General features: G+C 38.5%; 3 protein-coding genes and 1 long non-coding RNA gene across 5 annotated transcripts in view; 3 read left to right on the top strand and 1 right to left on the bottom strand.

Moving 5' to 3' along the window:
* The window catches only part of LOC110046322 (uncharacterized), a 43167-nt gene that overhangs the window by 13788 nt on the left and 8162 nt on the right, over window positions 1–21217 (top strand). The window contains exon 2 of one of the 2 annotated variants that reach the window (XR_016207771.1): window positions 21105–21147. This is a non-coding gene — a long non-coding RNA (uncharacterized LOC110046322). Of the gene's footprint in view, window positions 1–20244; window positions 21148–21217 lie in introns of those variants that run through there. The other variant, XR_002296357.2, reaches the window with a different exon arrangement.
* On the top strand, window positions 2216–3242 carry LOC110046341 (putative skeletal organic matrix protein 5). The gene is made up of 2 exons (XM_089292694.1): window positions 2216–2357; window positions 2592–3242. The coding sequence occupies exons 1-2, from the start codon at window positions 2253–2255 to the stop codon at window positions 3108–3110; spliced, it is 624 nt and encodes a 207-aa protein (XP_089148820.1). The 5' UTR covers window positions 2216–2252; the 3' UTR covers window positions 3111–3242.
* LOC110046324 (putative skeletal organic matrix protein 5) lies at window positions 5802–18411 on the top strand. The gene is made up of 5 exons (XM_089291213.1): window positions 5802–6570; window positions 7983–8898; window positions 8976–9018; window positions 16064–16193; window positions 16395–18411. Exons 2-5 carry the CDS (start codon window positions 8631–8633, stop codon window positions 16911–16913), a joined length of 960 nt encoding a protein of 319 aa, XP_089147339.1. The 5' UTR covers window positions 5802–6570; window positions 7983–8630; the 3' UTR covers window positions 16914–18411.
* LOC149110754 (uncharacterized) lies at window positions 12028–14424 on the bottom strand. Its single transcript, XM_089291175.1, has one exon. The coding sequence runs from the start codon at window positions 13446–13448 to the stop codon at window positions 12039–12041; it is 1410 nt and encodes a 469-aa protein (XP_089147301.1). The 5' UTR covers window positions 13449–14424; the 3' UTR covers window positions 12028–12038.

The raw sequence follows: 21217 nt of genomic DNA on the forward strand, positions 1-21217 counted from the left end.
CCGTGGTGCCATTTCTCTTAAAGAAGACGCCTTTAAGGGCTACTACTAGCTACTCTAGCAAGAAACAGAAATTCTGGCTTAGAGGTTAATAAATAGAATTCAATCCACATTGATGATGTTCCGGTCGGTTGAACATACGAACTACAAGATAAAAAACACATGCTGTGAAAATGTTTACTTTCTCGAATCCCGTATATTTTGCACTTAGAGAAACATTACTTTAAAACCTAAAAGCAGAAACCGACTGTGTATGTATAAGATTGTGTTCAGAGATGACCAGTGAGGCGGTCCCAAAAACGTTATGTCAACATGAAGATAATGGTGACAATAGTGTGGCGCGTGGTTGATTGCATAACCAAACAGCTTTGCACGACTGAAAGAATACTTCAAAACAATGCTTCATAAACATATTGTATACGCAGTTTGCAACAAAGGAAACACAGTAGAAATCCAACAAATACAATAACACACCATCAAGAAATTAAACAATTGAACAAACACAGAATTTGGTTTTCACTGGATCATAAGCGACAGAGTTGTAAGCGGAATCGAACGAAAAATGGGAATGTTCTGATTCTTCCGACTCCGATTCCGTCGAGTTTATGACTCCGGTTACGACTCCGATTTTCGATTTTCACTAAGTCGTAAGCGATCAGCGACGCCCTGGCCATCTCCAATTCCGTCGCTGTGAAAAGCAACCTTAGAATATATTCACCACACGGAGAGAGAATCTCGTCAGCAAAATTATGGATCGCGCCTTCTAAACGCATCTCTCGAGAAGGGTACAGTAAGAGCCCCAGCATGCCATATGCTGCAGTTTTTTAAAAAATAGTAAAACGATTACAAAAGTGAAAATTTTGAGGAGATGAACAAGCCAAAGGAAGATGATATCATCCATTAATTTTACTGGCAAGTTTTATTTGGCAAAGAAGTTTTGGTCTACCCTATTTTATTGTGTGTTGTTTATAATTTATGCGACTAGTGTTTTCCTGTTACGAAAGGTCATATTTTGATGGAGATATAATATGCCTATGGTTCTATTTAATTTCCGGGTTATTTTTCAAGGCAAAATCATGCGAAAATGATTTTGGGGTTTCGTAAGATTTGAAAAACATAAAATTTGTATATATACTCTTATACATCAAGTGAGGTTTTGTCCACTTTAGATTTGTAAAATAACACAAACCAATTTGGAATATCATTGAAGGTAATCATGCGTTATATAAACAACAATATGGAAAAGTGTGATTGGTAGAGGTACTCCGCAGGAGAAAATTTCGTGTTCCGTTTACAGCACCCTCTCGTAAATATACACACAAAGGAGACATGAAGCCATAACGAATTAACCACTGCATCGATTCTGAAGTCGTACTGAGGCTTGTGAAGATATTAGTCGACAAAATGCGTTCCATTATGCTATGGCCTTTACTACTGTCCGCCTTGGTCGCTGCTGTCAGCATCACTGCCAATGGCGAGAACACTTCAACTGCGTCAAAGAAGATTCCCGCCAAACTGGACAACAGAGCAGTTATCTGCGACGTGGTTCAAGTTTCGCACTCTCAGGAAGCCATAAAATCTCTCGAAGCGACCCTGGTGGCAATACTAGAGAAAAAGTTTGACCAGCTCACGGCGGCACTGAACAAGACTGCATTTCATGGTATGCAACATAATTCCTGATAATAACTTTTTTCATGACGTTTTCTTATTCTGGTATCCTTTTCCTTGGGCAGGTCAGTCCTTTATCTCTTGCAAGGAAATTTACTCGAAACACAGGTGAGTTATTTCACATTTTCAACTAATCAAACGATCGATCGTTAGATGAAATTACTGCCAAGAAAAAAGGGTCAGAGGCTACACAGAGGCTACATAGTGATAACGTATTTGCCTTGACAATATACTTAACCCTAGCTGAAACTCGGAACAACAGAAATTGAAGGGAGGTAAATCAAACGCTTACTTTTCTCTCCAACTATTACTCTGACAAATTCATTGGACAATGACATCCCGTCCATGTACGAGGAAAACAACATATTCATTTTTTTATATATAAATATGGTTACTATGATATGCTCACCAACACAAGAATAAGTTTAAACTTCATATGAAAACAGATACATGCGCAAGCTATTCAATTGTTTTACAATTAGATTTTTTCTCAGTGATTTTTTCAGCCAACTGTGATTGATAAGTTTGATTCATATACGTTCTCTTTTTTCACCAGATCCTATGGAAACAAAGCTTACTTTCTTGAAATGGACACTGAGAAAGTCCCTGTGTATTGTCACATGACGAATTCTGGCCTTGGTGCATGTGGAGGTGGTGGATGGACGCTGGTCATGAAAATCAATGGCACTAAGGTATCACATTTCTACGTCATAGCTTGAGCTGAATTACGGTAATTAGTAGTGTTTAATATAAATGCGTGTGAGAGGAAATACAATTTGATTTAACTCCTGTTGTAGATCCATTTTGAAACCATTTGCTGCTCCAAAATAATCACAAAAAGACTATGGTCTAAATATAATGACTGGAAAAGTGCTATCTGTATTAGACGTATTCTCATTTCAACGTTTGTTTTCTTTCTTCTTTAGCCCACCTTTCATTACGATTCCAAACTATGGAGCAATAAGGAAAGCTTCAACCTTCCAAAGGGGAAGACTGGGCTTGACCTTCATGGGACCAAGTTGCCGACCTACTGGAACACTCGCTTCTCTAAAATCTCCCTCGGCATGAGGATTGGCAAGCAGATAAAGTTTATTGTCATCAACAAGAGCGCCAGCTCTCTGTACTCACTGATCGCCGACGGGAAATACCACGCCACCTCACTAGGTCGTAACACATGGAAGTCACTGGTTGGCTCACAGGCTTCCTTGCAATCCAACTGTAACAAGGAAGGATTTAACGCAGTTGGTAAAGATTATCCACATTCCAGAGCAAGGAGCGGTATTCTTGACAACAACGAAAATGAATGCAGTAACTGTGATTCCAGAGTTGGCTTTGGCACAGGAGGGCACCACGATGACTCCAACACTTGTGGGAACGAAGCAACGTACTCTCCAGATAACGGCCACAAGCACATCAAAGCCATGGGGTACATCTTGGTTCAGTGACATTCGCAACTTTATATTTTTTTTGCTGTATGTTAATGGGAATTACAAAATAACGAATTGTCACTGACAAAAAAAAAATCTGGAAAGCATGTAGTGCAGTTGTGAAATAAATAAAAGTGGTGATGCGACAAAGTGGCTCATGTGGTGTCTTAATTATGGCGTGATTTTCTGAGCGTAATTGTCTTCAAGTAACACGGCTAAAATACAGGGATTATCCTTTTGGCAGGCCAATTTACTTCGAGCAATTTCTCTGAGGATCGTAACAGCCCGTTCATATACAAGTAGTTACGACATACAACAAACTAATCACAGCTCAGAGTCAGTGTGGGATCAAACAGAATTCGAGGTCCCTAACATTCCAGTTTATATAGAGAAGCTTCGCTCCTCTTTTAATCTTCATCTAGACCTGGCCAGATCTTGAAACACACTAAAATGATATTTTCCTAGACTCATTTCAGGGATTAAGCTGTCTCGTTATGTTATACATTGGATAAAAATTCTAATCCAGAGGGTGACAGGACCTGGGACTGAGATACCATCTTCTCGCAACTTGCAAATATCAGTGCATCTTCTAGATACCTTTCATATACACAAGGATGCTGAAAGGATCATAATCTTTGAGTTAATTGCCTTCAAGTTCGAATCGCTACAAAACACGACCGCTACGAAATAAGTAAGAAGAATCACTGTGAGCATTATTTCCTTGTTCTGGACTAAGAATAACCTTACCTGAACTGCAGCTGATTGAAAAACAGATAGCTGTTGAGAGTTATCGAATAAATCTACTCAGCAAGAAATCAACTCGTCTTAATTAAAGCAACCCTTCGACCAGATTTAAGGATGTTCGCGGAAAAGATCTTCTATTGCATAGATTTTTTTGTTTCAATTTTGACTGCGGTAAGATGGCGAGTTACTTGTGTCACAATTGTATAACGGTCGCCGACTTCGTTTCTGGGATAACGCGTTTGAAAACAATACGTTATACTATGAGCTAGGTATTGGCGCAAGAAACTCGGTATGGTTTACAGCTGGGTTTTCTTTAACAATACTGAAGATGAGTTGAAAGAGGAAGCATATCTGGTCATAATTTGTACAAGACGGTCTGTAAATAAAACTTGACCCTTAACTGAACAGGCATTAGGAAGCTTGCAGAACTAGGCAAGAGCTCAAAAGAGATGAATTCGGTGCACGGTGCAACAATTTCAATTTTTTAATGACTGATAAAATGGGAGAGAAAATGATATATTAAAATACAATTCGGGGTCAGCGAATGTCCGAGATCTCTTATTCCGCAAACAATTATCTCTGACCTCTAGCAATATTGTTCATTTCGCTACTTAGCTGGACGTGGTCTGGGAAGGATGCGCACGAAGAATTAGCTCAATTGTGATGAATTACGACAATAAAAACAAACCCAGATAAATAAAGAAACAAAATAATAATAATAATAATGATGATGATAATGATGATGATGATGATGATAATAAGAAAACCTATTTACAAATCCTCACACATTCCACTATCGTAGACTAAAATTTTGACAAAAATAGAAATATCATGAGATCCTAAAATACTAAATTCACAAGCTCATCTTCGACTTCCTAAAATCAGTGGACACACGCCCGGTCAGCCTTTAAACGGCAGACTTCCATTATCATCATAACATGATAATAATAATAATAATAATAATAATAATAATAATAATAATAATAATAATAATCAGTAAATAATAAGAGAAAAAGCACTATTCATATACTAGAGTTTTGATGAAAATAAAAATATTAAAAAGATCCTAAAACACTAATTCACAAGTTCACGCCGTTATTCACTTTCTAAAATTAGCGCACACATCCTTGGCTGGCGTTTAAGCGGCAGTCATCAATGAAGTCCCTTTGTAAAATTTTTTGAAAAGGTGTCCTGCAGCCCCTCACACTTGTGTACCGACCTTAAAATCTCAAAGGAAAGCAATGTTCTAATCCAAGTAATAGTAATGTGATAAGGTTCCTCATTCTTTTTCTGAGAGCTTCTCGGCTAGTCGTTTGAGAAAACAATTACAGTCAGCTCCCATTCCACCGTTGGTTCAAAAAATTAGGGGAGTGAAAGATCCCATTTCAACGTCTAGCACCCTCTGTTGGTACTCCGCTTTTTCTCCTCCTCCTGCTCCTTAAAAATTGTGGATGTTGCTTTTCCTTGGATACACTTGGAATAATAATAAAAGGAATTGTAGCTGGCACCTTGCTTGGCAGCTAACTATCTGATATTTTGTAATGTGAAAATATTATAGACCAAGCAAGAGTTTTTATAAGATATATTTTTATTTATCAGTTATAGTAGATAAAAGTAAGCTCAGTTTTATTGGCATAGGTATCGTGGCATATGTATCTAGCGGACCAATGACTAAAATCAACCAATCAGATTGCTCCACTGGTGGTTCAATATTTCCCCAGTGTTAAATCGAAAAATAGCCCGAAAGATTCCGTGACACCACTTTCAAATGTTTTTTTTTTTTTTTTTTGCCAAGTTACTGAAATCATTAGCTCGGTGTTTAGTTATTCTTGTCAGAGTGGAACGATTGTTTGACTGAATGACGGTTTATTCAATTCAATTTGCAAATTTAGTAACCTTGACCGTGTTTACCATAAGATCGATACAGCTGCAGAGGTATACTGAAAAACGTTAACCTGTCTTTTGCGCCCCTTGAGCCATCGAAGTCTGTCAAAATTTAATCCGCAATTGCAAGAACCTTTTCTCGCAGGTGCTCTTTCGCCTTCGCATATATTACTGTTTTCGGCTAGTTTTTCTTAATCCGGCTTGGTTTATCAGTATGTCATAGCATGTTGCCACCTCCTTTAAAACTTGATTAGATTAGAGATACACCATATGTATGGGTTATTGACCAAGTGTGCGGTCACGATGGCTGGATATTGGCCAAGTTCTTTTTTTGCGTGTTTATGGACCGAGACGGAGTCGAGGTCCATAAACTCGCAAAAAAAGAACAAAGCCAATATCCAGCCATCTTGACCGAACAAGCTTGGTCAAAAAAGGATTTATTATTTGACTTTCGGGGAAATGTTTCTTGCGGGACACGCCGGGTAGTCCCGAGCGGGCGAGATAGCTCCATCTTGCCCGCTCGGGTAGCCAATCACAGCGCAGGATTTGATTCATCTTGCCCGCTCACGGAGCTAGCCATATAATAATTTGCGATATTAAGAATAGCCCTACAGTTCTCAGAATCCTTTTTGATGTTATAGCAAATGCAAAATCACGCAATCGCTTTTCAAAGTCCCAATGTAACAAAGCTAGGTAAACATGTCCGTGACACGTATAGAACTACATGGCTGTCAGCATTATGCAGACCGAAAAAGTCGAAAAGGTTTCGAAGTTATGAGCCTGGTGACTCAATCAAATTTGTGTGGAAACCGAGTCTTGAAAATGAGAAGGTAACGACAAGACATAAAAGGTAAGAGCCCGAACCGACTAGCTATAAATACCCTTGTAAGATTTTCATGGTGGTTTTTATTAATCAAGCCAGTAATTTTGTTTAGTCAACTCAATTTTTACTGGACGTTGATCGTAAGGAAACGCCTAATCGTAAACGGAAATCTAACAACAGTCTGGATAGAATTAAGACACTCTCAGGCAAAGAAGCTAGGAACCCCCCTTAACATTTAACATGTACTCGGTATTTTTCGCTTGGTAGAAAAGTCTCTGTGTTCAGTTCCTCAGGACTGATTTATAAGCGACTTTAGTCTCAAGTCAAATCTGTCAACCGTCATCAGCTGACTCCAAATACTTCGTAACATGCGGTACTAAATGATTTTCTCACAACGTTTCACAATTAGAAGGAAAACAATCGACAGTCTGGCTTAAAGCGGGCGCAATCAACTTGATCAACAACTTATTTGAATAGCCGTATAACTTCATTAAAATTCAAAACTGAACAATCTTGAGTTCTGACAGCTTGAATGAAATGGTGAATGATCGGGAAAAAGGTGCAAAGCACAAATGTGGTTGATCTATTTAGATACAGATTGTACTTCAAGCAGAATGGAGGCTAAAAATATATATTTTCAGTGGATCGCTAACTAAAGGAAATCTCTTTCGTTTCTCGCATGGAATACACAAAAGGTAGAAAATTTTCTTGTTAATGTTGACACAGGACACGGGAAGTTCAACATAACCTTGAGGTGGAGGAGCCAGAAGTCAGATATTAGGCCTGTTCTAAATAAACTCCGCAGACAAAACTGAATAAAAATAAATACACGTCTCTAGTAAAAGTACCAGCCTAAGTTAGATCTAATATTTTAATTTTTCAGTGCTATCTTGAAGTTGATTTTGTTCCCTGTTCATGATAAGTAACATTGCCAATCTTGTCCAGCTTTACAGTCTTCAAGTCTGTGTTGCTTAAGCTCAGAAAAACATTGTAAAATTATCGGGTGTACGTCTTTGCTAAAAAATCAGCGGAATAACCAGTGCCCAATAACTTATATCATCTTGGAAATGATGATGGTTAGATCGGTTCTATTCGCGTGCGCGATCGATCGATTGAAAAAATATAATCAGTCACTATTCCATACATATCTTATTCATGCCTTATCTAATGCTATATTGTAGTACTTCATGACAAAATGACCCACATAAGAGATCTAAAAAACTATCGTTACATTGGCAGTCGCAGAAAATTGTAAGATGAAGATGTTTCCAAGTGAAAGCGCACAAATCCTGGTTGAATAGTACTAAGTTTTTTAAGGTTGGAGGTCATTATTTTAAGCCATCAAAATTGATTTTAAACTTAACTGAAAAGCTTGAAATTATATTAAAACGGCGAGTAGGGACAGTAACCGTGGAGAGTTCGTTCCTTTTTATTATCAGGTGGTTGTATGGTCGAAGACGAAGAATTTTTCGGTGCTTGGCCGTTCGTCGCGATCAACGCAAAGTAGCGTCAGAAAAGATTATTTCCTTGGATGGAGGCAGTGTCAGTTCGCTACAGCGACAACGTATCTCTAAAATATCCTTACGTGCCGTCTCCATGTTTGCTGCATGGCGATAATTTGATGTTTATACTGAGTAAAAGTTAATTCATGTTCTAATATTAATAGCGTATATTTGCATTGAAATGTGTAACTGTACCTAAATGTTGTTTAAGCAAACTGAAAGAATTTGCACATTGAACTGATTCCTGAATAAGATAAATACCGTATCGCTTATCGAAATATTCAATTTAAAAAAGTTTCGATCAAGTGAATTTTTGTCCACTGTCGTTTTGTAAAAATAAACACAGCATAGGCTTGTTGATCAATTTGCAACAACAGTGAAAAGTAGAATAAACAGAAAAATGGGAGAGTGTGATTGGCAGAAGTATCTGGTAGGAGAAAATTTCATGTTCGGCTCACAACGGCTGTATTGTAAATAGTAAACTTGTATAAACATTCGAGAAGCACAGCTATTCATCACAACTAAAGCTATTCTGATAGCTCGAAAGCACTCTGAAGCTTGTGAATTGAGTCATTACTCGACAAAATGCGCCCCATTGTGGTTCGCCTCGTTCTGTTGACCATCCTCTCAGCGATTGTAAGCATGGCTGTTGATGGCGGGAACACTTCAACCGTGTCAAAGAAGATTCCCGCTAAACTGGATGATAAGACTATCATCTGCAACGTGGTTCAAGATTCGCCCTCTCAGGAAGCCATTAAGTCCCTTGAAGCGAACCTGGTAGCAACGCTAGAGAAAAAGTTCGAGCAGCTAATGGAGACAATAACAAACAAGACTTCTCGTGGAAAGTCCGCAGGTAAAGCCTCGTTTATGTTATTCTATTCCTGACTTGTTAATTTTGTCTTTAATCCTGTTTTTCGTTTTCTTGTGCAGGCCATTCGTTTGCTTTTTGTAAGCAATTTTACAAGAATCACAAGTAAGTTGAACTAAGTCGTTTCAATAATTTTAACCATCAAAAAACCGAGAAGAAAAAGAGAAAGAGTTTCGCAGCGTTGCCTTTTTTCAGTTACAATGTCCACTGCTAAATGCTGTTTGGAGGTAATTTGAAATTATTAACCCCAATTTTATCTCTTTGTAAAAGAGGGAAACGGAAGCGAATATTTTAGAGAGAAAATCTTACTCTAGCTCGAAACTATTGAGAGGAAAAATTCTTTAAACAAGTTTACATTTTTTTTTTTCGCCATCACAACAAATATCTTAACCAAGCATTAAGGTTAGGTTCACATTACTACATTGTAGTGATAGTTTTCTAAGTGATTGTTCCTGCTTGGTACGAAATTTCTGGTTATAGTAAAAAAAAAAAAAAAAAAAAAAAAAAAAAAAAAATATATATATATATATATATATATATATATATATATATATATATATATATATATATATATATGTCTGAATTTATGAAAACCGTGTTAAAGACTTTGCACCAAAATAGCGGGCATGTTTTTGAAAAAACGGTTAGAAAATGTACATAAATATGGCCATGTCGCACCGAGAGTGCTATCTACCTCGTGTACTCTTAATAGAGTCCATACCATGCCTATACAAGCCTTTAAAGTCGCTGCAAAATGAGTCGAACGAGCCAAACAAAACTAAATTAGAGCTAAATTGATCATTTGGTTCGTCGCGGCACTAATTTAGACAGGCTTAACCTCTGCGATTTCACCTAAATGACCTCACTATGTCTTTACTGTGGGTTAAATTAGCCAGTCACGCTAACAAGAGCATGGTAAGCAGTGGAATCGGTTATTTACCTCTATATTTCAGCCAAAAAGTAGCCGTTACGTGACATTTCATTTCAATATCTGACCGGATTCGCAAAAACATAGCCATAGAATTTGACTTGTCACTGATAATCTAACTTGCTACAATTCTGTCCTAGAGCTAGCTTTCCACGAGGCTTATCGTAGCTCAAATAACAGCAAATAACTCTCCTGTATGCCTTTTGAAGCCAGGAAGACTAAATTCACCGTCTTTTCGTTGAATCATGAATTGTACAATTTAATTAAGAGTGCTTTCAACATGAAATTGGAGTCTAAATCAACACGAACGTACAGATATCAAAACCGCGGCGGAGAGCTAATCTATCGCTTTCTAAAGGCCTGCATCGTCCTAAATGGACTGAACAAGAGCTTCCTACATCGAGAATCGATTGAACTTCAGACAAACTAGGCCATAGTTAGCAGTAAGCGAACACTCAACATGTTGTCGTTACGTCAATTATCGCCCGGAAGCCACGCAAATAAATTTCTTCCGCGCTAGCGAATCACAGACAGTTCTGATACTTAGCTAAGCCGAGAACGCCTAAAATTGATAAAACAAGGAAATTCTACTCACGATCAGCGCTTGAACTCATGTTCTTCTCTCTCCTCGTGGCCATGTTTTGCTCGCAAATAGCAATGTCCCGGATGTACTTCAATTTTGTCGAGCGCGGAATGGCACATCCAGATTTCAACAGATTTTTTTTCTAAGTCTTTAGCTACATCAAAGTTCAAAGCAAATGACGCCAACAGCAGCTAGAAATGTCTAGTCCATTGCACGTCTAAGCCCTAAATTGATGTGGCGAAAGATTTTTGCTGTCTAAAGCAAGCACAACATTATCGCCACAGGGCAAACGGCCTTCTGTTACGGGACTAAATGTGACCCGTACAGTTTACACATGTCCTCAGGCCCGCCTCAGGTACGATAATGGACGACGCTTACTAGCAAATCGTTAGACTTGGGCCTTCATTGGACTTAATGATGTCCTCGGGCAGACTTCCTTTAGACAGCAAATACAGAACGCTAATCGGTCGCTCCTTGTCAGAGTCACCGCGCGAACTGAATTCAGGCGAGTGTAGCCTGGGCTAAACTTAACGCAAATTGAAAAAGGGGGGGGGGGGGGGGGGAGGAGGGTCGATAAATAATGAAAAAAAATACCTAAATAAATGAAACATGCGGCAAGGAGTTCCTACATTTCATGCTAGCTAAGATTTACAAGCTGCTGTCATAGCGAAAGCAGAAAACAAAAACAAAGAAATGAAAAAAAAAAAAAAAAAAAAAAAAATCAAAAAACACCTGATTCAGTCTTTAACACCGTTTTCATAAATCCAGACATATATATATATATATATATATATATATATATATATATATATATATATATATATATATATATATGTATATACATATATATATATATATATATTAATAAAAAGTTAAGATGCTTCGAGCCAACAGGGATGCCACGCGCCGGAAGGATCCAAAAGGATTCGTAGTCCAAACCTCGAGTAATGAAATTTGTAGGCAATTGTGGAAAACGAGGACGGACAACTTCGAGCGAAAAAAAAATATATATACAGTAATCTAAAAAAAAGTTTAAAAATTTAATAAAAATAAACGTTTCGGTCAAAGACCTTCATCAGTTGCAGTGCAAGTGAATAATAAATTACAATAACCTTAAATAAGTTTACAGTATAAAAAATGACATAATATTACAAAGATGATTACATAACAGGGCGTGGTAACACATGAAAACGAAAAAATTAACCAATGATAAACAATCGGTGATTACTAAGCGAGATACTATGACAATGCGGTACAAAACTCAAAAGACACAAACCAAATAAGAATAAATAATCGAATATAATACAAATAAGATTAATATCAAAAAAGTAACGCGATTCGTCGAGTCAGCCGAAAGTGTGAAGGGACCCGCGTGTAAAATATTCCATGTTTAAAAAAGGTGGTCCCAAAATCCCCAAACAAAGCCCTTGAAACTATGCCGCGGCAAGGCACAACAGGCGCCCTAAACAGGGCCCTTAAACAACAATAATGTAATAAATTCCCCGATGGGGGCCCCTGAGAAAACCTAGCGCTAACAAAGCTAACAAGATCCAAGGTCAGGGCCTTTGAACACCTGAACTAAGATAACCGCCAAATTTGCAAGTTATTTTTGCGCTAATTGTAGTTTATTCTTTTTTTCGAGTGGAATTCCTGACGTTTATTCAAGCCAAAAGGTGCCAGAGAGAACAACTGTGCACTCCAATATGCCTCTTTAGTGATTAAAAGCTTTTCGATGTTACTTGTATTGTTTGCATTTATCTGCACTTGATCAATACACTGGAAAGAAAAGTCGTTTAAGTCGTGCGGTGTTCTGTTGAAATGCACCGCTACCTCACAAGTCTTTTTCTTGGTCAGCATAGCAGACTTGTGGTTGCGAAATCTAACTCTAAAATCTGTTGTTGTAGAGCCAATGTATTGTAAGTTACATTTCTTACACGAAGCCAAATAAATGACATTTTTTGAATCACAGGAAAGTTTCAATCGTATCTTATAGCTCTTGCCTGTTTGAAAACTTTGGAAAGAATTTGATTCAACAAGGTAGTTGCGACAGAGATCACATCTTGTTCTTTTGCATTTAAAGCAACCCTTAACCTCAACAACCTCTTCAACCTTAGTGTTAGAGCCATAACGAGATGGCGCTAACAACTCCTTAAGGTTTTTAGATCTTCGAAAAGAGGCTATGATGGAATTTGGCGGAAAAAATTCTTTTAATTTGGGGTTGGATTCCAAAATACCTAGGTGTTTTCTGATGATGCGACCAACATCAGGTAAATTTGGATTAAATGTTGTTACAAATGGAAACAATTTCTTCTCAGCTTTGGCACGAGTTCTAAGTAAGTCAGTTCTAGATGTAGTTAAGGCTTTAGAAAATTGATCTTCCACTAGTTTTGTGGGATAACCCTGATTGACTAGATAACCCTTGTATTCAGTTGTTCTCTCGGCAAGAAATACTTGTTCAGAGCAGTTTCTCTGTAACCTAGTTGCTATGCCATAAGGGATAGCCTTGAAAACGTGTTTGGGGTGAGCACTTGATGGTGGAAGATACAAGTGGCTATCAGTTGGCTTTGAATAAACGTCTGTCTGGATGAAACCCCCGATGAGATGTAAAGTTAAATCTAGCACGTGAAGCTCGCGTTCAGAAAAAACTAATTCAAATTTAATGGTAGGATATAGGGAATTTATAAAGTCAGTAAACTCATGCAGTGCAGGAAGGCCTTGTTGCCAGAGATCAAAAACATCGTCACGGTATCGCCACCATAAAGTCGGCTTTATGGGGCCAGAAAATTTAGCTTGATAATCTATTTCCCCCATGGCAAGATCCGCGTAACTACAGGCGTTCTTTGGGCCCATGGCTGTGCCATGAATTTGTAGGAAAAAGTTTTCCTTAAAAACCGAGTGATTGCTCTTCAAACAAATTTCTACTGCTTCTAAAATGCAATTAGTGGATGGAAGCTGGTTTTCTCTGGCATTCAGTGCCTTCTTTACTGCAGTAAGACCGAGTTGATTATCTATGTTAGGGAACATTGACACAACATCCCAAGAAACTAAAAGGGTGCCTTCGGGAAAAGGGCCACTCCTGTTAAGATCCTCAATTCTATTAAGTAAATCGGTCGTCGTCACGGTATCGCCACCATAAAGTCGGCTTTATGGGGCCAGAAAATTTAGCTTGATAATCTATTTCCCCCATGGCAAGATCCGCGTAACTACAGGCGTTCTTTGGGCCCATGGCTGTGCCATGAATTTGTAGGAAAAAGTTTTCCTTAAAAACCGAGTGATTGCTCTTCAAACAAATTTCTACTGCTTCTAAAATGCAATTAGTGGATGGAAGCTGGTTTTCTCTGGCATTCAGTGCCTTCTTTACTGCAGTAAGACCGAGTTGATTATCTATGTTAGGGAACATTGACACAACATCCCAAGAAACTAAAAGGGTGCCTTCGGGAAAAGGGCCACTCCTGTTAAGATCCTCAATTCTATTAAGTAAATCGGTCGTCGTCACGGTATCGCCACCATAAAGTCGGCTTTATGGGGCCAGAAAATTTAGCTTGATAATCTATTTCCCCCATGGCAAGATCCGCGTAACTACAGGCGTTCTTTGGGCCCATGGCTGTGCCATGAATTTGTAGGAAAAAGTTTTCCTTAAAAACCGAGTGATTGCTCTTCAAACAAATTTCTACTGCTTCTAAAATGCAATTAGTGGATGGAAGCTGGTTTTCTCTGGCATTCAGTGCCTTCTTTACTGCAGTAAGACCGAGTTGATTATCTATGTTAGGGAACATTGACACAACATCCCAAGAAACTAAAAGGGTGCCTTCGGGAAAAGGGCCACTCCTGTTAAGATCCTCAATTCTATTAAGTAAATCGGTCGTCGTCACGGTATCGCCACCATAAAGTCGGCTTTATGGGGCCAGAAAATTTAGCTTGATAATCTATTTCCCCCATGGCAAGATCCGCGTAACTACAGGCGTTCTTTGGGCCCATGGCTGTGCCATGAATTTGTAGGAAAAAGTTACAGAGAAAAGGTTACAGAGAAACTGCTCTGAACAAGTATTTCTTGCCGAGAGAACAACTGAATACAAGGGTTATCTAGTCAATCAGGGTTATCCCACAAAACTAGTGGAAGATCAATTTTCTAAAGCCTTAACTACATCTAGAACTGACTTACTTAGAACTCGTGCCAAAGCTGAGAAGAAATTGTTTCCATTTGTAACAACATTTAATCCAAATTTACCTGATGTTGGTCGCATCATCAGAAAACACCTAGGTATTTTGGAATCCAACCCCAAATTAAAAGAATTTTTTCCGCCAAATTCCATCATAGCCTCTTTTCGAAGATCTAAAAACCTTAAGGAGTTGTTAGCGCCATCTCGTTATGGCTCTAACACTAAGGTTGAAGAGGTTGTTGAGGTTAAGGGTTGCTTTAAATGCAAAAGAACAAGATGTGATCTCTGTCGCAACTACCTTGTTGAATCAAATTCTTTCCAAAGTTTTCAAACAGGCAAGAGCTATAAGATACGATTGAAACTTTCCTGTGATTCAAAAAATGTCATTTATTTGGCTTCGTGTAAGAAATGTAACTTACAATACATTGGCTCTACAACAACAGATTTTAGAGTTAGATTTCGCAACCACAAGTCTGCTATGCTGACCAAGAAAAAGACTTGTGAGGTAGCGGTGCATTTCAACAGAACACCGCACGACTTAAACGACTTTTCTTTCCAGTGTATTGATCAAGTGCAGATAAATGCAAACAATACAAGTAACATCGAAAAGCTTTTAATCACTAAAGAGGCATATTGGAGTGCACAGTTGTTCTCTCTGGCACCTTTTGGCTTGAATAAACGTCAGGAATTCCACTCGAAAAAAAGAATAAACTACAATTAGCGCAAAAATAACTTGCAAATTTGGCGGTTATCTTAGTTCAGGTGTTCAAAGGCCCTGACCTTGGATCTTGTTAGCTTTGTTAGCGCTAGGTTTTCTCAGGGGCCCCCATCGGGGAATTTATTACATTATTGTTGTTTAAGGGCCCTGTTTAGGGCGCCTGTTGTGCCTTGCCGCGGCATAGTTTCAAGGGCTTTGTTTGGGGATTTTGGGACCACCTTTTTTGAACATGGAATATTTTACACGCGGGTCCCTTCACACTTTCGGCTGACTCGACGAATCGCGTTACTTTTTTGATATTAATCTTATTTGTATTATATTCGATTATTTATTCTTATTTGGTTTGTGTCTTTTGAGTTTTGTACCGCATTGTCATAGTATCTCGCTTAGTAATCACCGATTGTTTATCATTGGTTAATTTTTTCGTTTTCATGTGTTACCACGCCCTGTTATGTAATCATCTTTGTAATATTATGTCATTTTTTATACTGTAAACTTATTTAAGGTTATTGTAATTTATTATTCACTTGCACTGCAACTGATGAAGGTCTTTGACCGAAACGTTTATTTTTATTAAATTTTTAAACTTTTTTTTAGATTACTGTATATATATTTTTTTTTCGCTCGAAGTTGTCCGTCCTCGTTTTCCACAATTGCCTATATATATATATATATATATATATATATATATATATATATATATATATATATAAATGTCTTTCATCAGTAAGTAAGTAAGTAAGTAAAATGTCTTTCATCAGGGGAAACAAAGCGTACTTACTTCAAATGGACTACGGGAAGCTTCCTGTGTATTGTCACATGACAAGCTCTGGTCTTGGTGCATGTGGTGGTGGTGGATGGACGCTGGTCATGAAAATTGATGGAACTAAGGTACCATGTCTCCAGATTAGATTAACCAGTAGTAATTTACTTAAATGCGCGTGAACACTAATAACATCTAACATTTACCATTCAAGCCAAATCCCAAAACTGCCGCTGTGGTCTGAAAAATTCTGAAAGACTTAAAAATTACCATGCATTCTGTATTTAACTTATTCTTACACAAACTATCCTTTCTGCTTCGTTTTTCAGCCAACCTTTCATTACGATTCCAAACTCTGGAGTAACAAGGCCGATTTCAACCTTCCAGGAGGAAAGACTGGGCTTGACCATCACGAGACCAAGCTACCGACCTACTGGAATACACGCTTCTCAAAAATCTGCCTCGGCATGAGAATCGGTCATCAGATCAGGTTCATTGTCATCAACAAGCATGCTAACTCTCTGTACTCACTGATAGCTGATGGACAATACCGTGCCACCTCACTAGGTCGTAACACATGGAAGTCGCTGGTAGGCTCGCAGGCTTCCTTGCAGTCCAACTGTAACAAGGAAGGATTCAATGCAGTTGGAAGTGACTACCCACATTCCAGAGCAAGAATCGGTATCCTTGGCAACAATGAAAATCACTGCGGTAACTGTGATTCCAGAGTTGGCTTTGGCACAGGAGGGCACCATGATAACTCCAACACTTGTGGAAACGAAGCTAAGTTTCATGGAGATAATGGGGACAAACACATCAAAGCCATGGGGTACATCTTTGTTCAATGACGTTCGTAACTTTGTATTTCGTGTTTCTAATTAAAAGCAAATTACACAATAACGAATTGTCACTAACATTAAAAAATCTGGAAAGCATGTAGTAAAGCTGTAAAATGAATAGAAGTGGTGATGGGACAAAGTGACTCAGTGGTGTCTTAATTAAGGCGCAATGTTTCGAGCATGATTGTTCTCAAGTACCACGGTTAAAACGCAGGGATTCTTCTTTTGGCAGGCAAATTTACCACACCGCAAGGAATTTTTCTGAGGATCCTAACCAGTTGATTTACAAGTAGTTGCGACATTTGCCAAACTAATCACAGCTCAGAGTCAGTATGGAATCAAATAGAATTCGATGTCCCTAACATTCCAGTTCACATAGAGAAGCTTTGCTCCCCTTTTAATTTACAACTAGACCTCGTCAGATCTTGAAACAGGCCGCTAAAGTGATACTTTCCTAGACAGATTCCATGGATGAAGGTGATACTGCTGTCTCGTTATGTTCTACATTTGATAAAAGGTCTAATTCAGAGAGTAACAGGGCCTAAGATCGGATCGCGATACCATGATCTCAAAACTTGCAAAGAACTAGATATTATAGTTCGTTTTTATACACGAGGATAAAAGGCTGAGTTTTTCAGATTAGATTCACCTAAAAACGACGTCCTCTACAAAGTAAGTGGGAGAAATTACAGGGAACATTATTCATTTAATCTGGTTCTGGGATCGCATGCAAGCTTTTAATTTGGGAAAATCTTTGCCTCGCTGTTTTTAAGTCTCAACAGGTTGCCCTTTCTCCACCTCTCTGCTTTGGTTTTGTGTATTATTCATCAGACCTTCATCTTCGTCATTCACTTCTTATAGCTAGACAACACATGTATAGATACAGAATGAGAATGACCTTACCCAAAGTGCAGGTTTATTGAGAAACAGATAGCTGTCGAGATTTATCAAATAAATAAATTCATAAAGAAATCAAATAATGTTTTATAAAAAAAACGAGCGGTAAAACACAGGCTGCGAGTTTTTTTGAACAGCTTCAAAAACGTTTGTGGTAGATCTACTCATTTGTAGAATAATCCTTAAGTTTATTATTATTTTTCTGTAGAAAATCGGCTGCAAAATCTAGCCGCGTCTTTATCAAATTTAAGACACTCATTAAGCATTCATTTCTTCTATACACCCCTCAAATCGGGTTAAGGACTTGGGCGCGAAAATCTTCTATTGCAGAGATTCTTTGTTGCAATTTTGACTGCGGTAAGATGACGAGTTACTTGTGTCACAGTTGTTTGAAAACTTGGGGGTCACCGACTTAGTTACTGGGATAACGGGTTTGAAAGCAATGCGCTCTTGCACGATTTAGGTATTGGCCCAGGAAACTCAGCATGGCTTACAGCTGGGGTTTTCGTTAACAATATTGAAGATGAGTCAACAGAGGAAACATATCTGGTCATAATTTGTGCAACTGTCTTTAGAGCCTGTAATAAAACTTGACCCGTATGTATCATGAGCGTCTGTTTGCAATTTACTGACACAGCAAGTTAATCTATGAAACCAATGACTAAAATCAACCAGTTAGATAGCTCCATTGGTGTTCAATATTTTCTAATTGTTAAATCGAGCAATAATCCGAAAAATTCCGTGAGGCCATGCACTTTCAAATGTAGTTGTTGTTGTTGTTGTTTTTTTTTTGTAGTTTTACAAAACGAAATTCTTTAGTTCGGTGTTTCGTAATTCTTGTCAGAGTAATTGAACGATTGTTTGTGAGAATCAGTCTATTTAGTTCAGTTTGCAAATTTAGTAACCTTCACCGTGTTTTCCACAAGATCGATACAGCTGCTGGTTTGCACATTTAAAAAGAAGGTTAGAAGGCATGGAGATTTTGGGAAAACCTGTGTTTAAACACTACTAAGGATCTGGCATATGGAGGCGGGGAACCCCAGGGAGGTGAAGTTCCTCACCAACCCGTGATAAAGAAATACTTGTCTTCAGATGCAACCCCGGAGACGCGGGGTGAGGTCCAAACTGAAAACACGCTGTCGCTAAGCACGCAAATAAACAAAGAACTATCTTTTGTTTTCTTCGTTTGTTCCGATGAAGCTGCTTTTTGCTTCAATGTCGTTGTTGAGGGAAAAATTCAGTTTGATTGCGCTGATTAGCCTGACTATCCGATTCCACGCTTAAACTGTAGCCAGCACTGTCAATTTCATTAGCGTTCTGGTGGTTTTGGAGGTGAAATCGTCTAAATAACTGGCCACGCTCTGTAAGGCCAGGGAAGCTTTTTTCATTCAAAAAGGCAGAACAATTGATCCTGATGGTCTGAACATCCGTGACGAAACATATTAATTGTTTCCCTTTATTATGTTCTTTATTATGTTCTTTTGTTTTACCGTACGCTTATCTTCAATTTACACTATCCATAAGTTTTACGTATTCTGGTATTACGAAAATATGTACAATAAAACACGTCCCAATGTAAAATTCTCATTGTGCCTGAAGAAGGCTGGTTTGGCCAGCCGAAATATAGTACACCTTCAAAAAATCATTCTACGTTGTGTCGGTTTCTGCTTTTGTATTCTTCATTTTATATGTAAGTCGATTAGATCACTATTGATCCAACGTATACCAGCAGGATCATCGTTCCGGTTGCTTGCTTAAACACTCTATTGGCAAAGGTCTCTACATGCTGTTTAGGCGATAGTGAGAGACAAATTACTCCAGAAAAGAATAACTTTCTATGGCAATGAACAGTTGCTTTACTACCGCAAGGAACTTCGATTTGAATAACAAACGGAAGAAGAAGAAAGATCTGATCGAGAAATTATCGTCATTTGGAAAGTGTCCTGATTTGTTCGACAAAAAAGTTAGGCAAATTACCGTTTCGTTTAGCTTTTCCACAGCGCTGAAGCTAACGTACAGAAATTCCTCCAACATCAACAGACTGGAAAGGTTTGGGGAAACATAAGGAAGTAGGCGTGCCTGCTGTCACAGACAGAGTTAAAAAAGTTTACAAGAAAGCGAAATACGTTGGAGCGAAAAAGCAAAATCGTAAGGCTTAAGCCCTGATCAAACGGACTCGCGAGCGGTCGCAAGTAGCCGCAAGTTGAACTTGCGTAGAGACTTGCGTTGCAAGTTTCCTCGCAAGTACACAGAAGTCGCAAAAAACCCATTTTAAGGTAGACATATCCCGTATTTCAGTGGCTGATAATGGGTTAATGGACGTCACTCAACTTGCGTCGACTTGGGTTGGGTGGCCAAACGGTAAAAAACTTGCGTCGACTTGCGTGCAAATTTGATCTTGACCAAAGTGAGCGCAAGCCATCGCAAGTCAGCGCAAGTGCACGCAAGGCCTGGCCAAACGGAGTCGCAAGTAGACGCAAGTTGAGAACTTGCGTCTACTTGCGACTCCGTTTGGCCAGGGCTTTATATTTTCCCAGCGCCGAACGGTTTCAGTGAAAATTGTAAAGGCCGGGAACAATCCTCCGATGATATATCAATAGTTTTTAGCTGGATAACATTAGGAAAGACAGAAAATCAATTTATTAAATAAAATGCACTCTAATGGAGCAAGCAAAACTGACTAAAAATTTATGCTTTAGCTAATGCGTTATTTTATTAATATGCCATCTTGAAGTTGACATTTTGTTGCCTTTTTGTGCTATGTTCCATCTGTATAAGCTAAACCTGAAAGAAAACCACTAAATACATAAAACGCACTTTAGTAGCCAAACTATACAAATCAACCATGTCTGATAATTTTAAGCTTGGCATGATAATGTGGGAAGTTGTGATTGATGGAACTAGATGACAGGGGAAGATGTCGTGTGTCGATCATTCACAGCACCCTCTTGCATAAAACCAGCGCACGATGGAAAACACAGTCATAACGATTTATTACTGCGTCGGTACTAAAGTCGTTTTGAAGCTCGTGAACTTATCACTAGAGACAATGCGCTCCATTTTGGTATGTCTTTCACTGTTATCCGTTTTGGTAGCGGTTACAAGCATAGCTGTCGATGGCGATTCAAACTGCAAAGTAGCGACTCTGGTGACAACAATGGAGACAACCTTGGCACAGCTCAAGTCCGAAATAAAGGAGAATTGTTGTCAAAGTAATAAAACTGGTAGCAATTTCCTGGTAAATTTTTTTGTCCCATTTGTTTTTACATCTCAATGTATGTTGTTGTATACTTTTTTGGGCAGGTCAGTCATATTCCTAGTGCAAGGAAGTTTACACGAATCACAAGTGAGTGATACCATGCAAATTTTCTGTAACATTAGCTATCATAGTTTTGCATAAGATCATAACTTAGAGA

The sequence above is a fragment of the Orbicella faveolata genome, unplaced genomic scaffold (genome assembly GCF_042242905.1).
Source record: "Orbicella faveolata isolate gen_17 unplaced genomic scaffold, um_ofav_v1 contig_24, whole genome shotgun sequence".
Taxonomy (NCBI): domain Eukaryota; kingdom Metazoa; phylum Cnidaria; class Anthozoa; order Scleractinia; family Merulinidae; genus Orbicella; species Orbicella faveolata.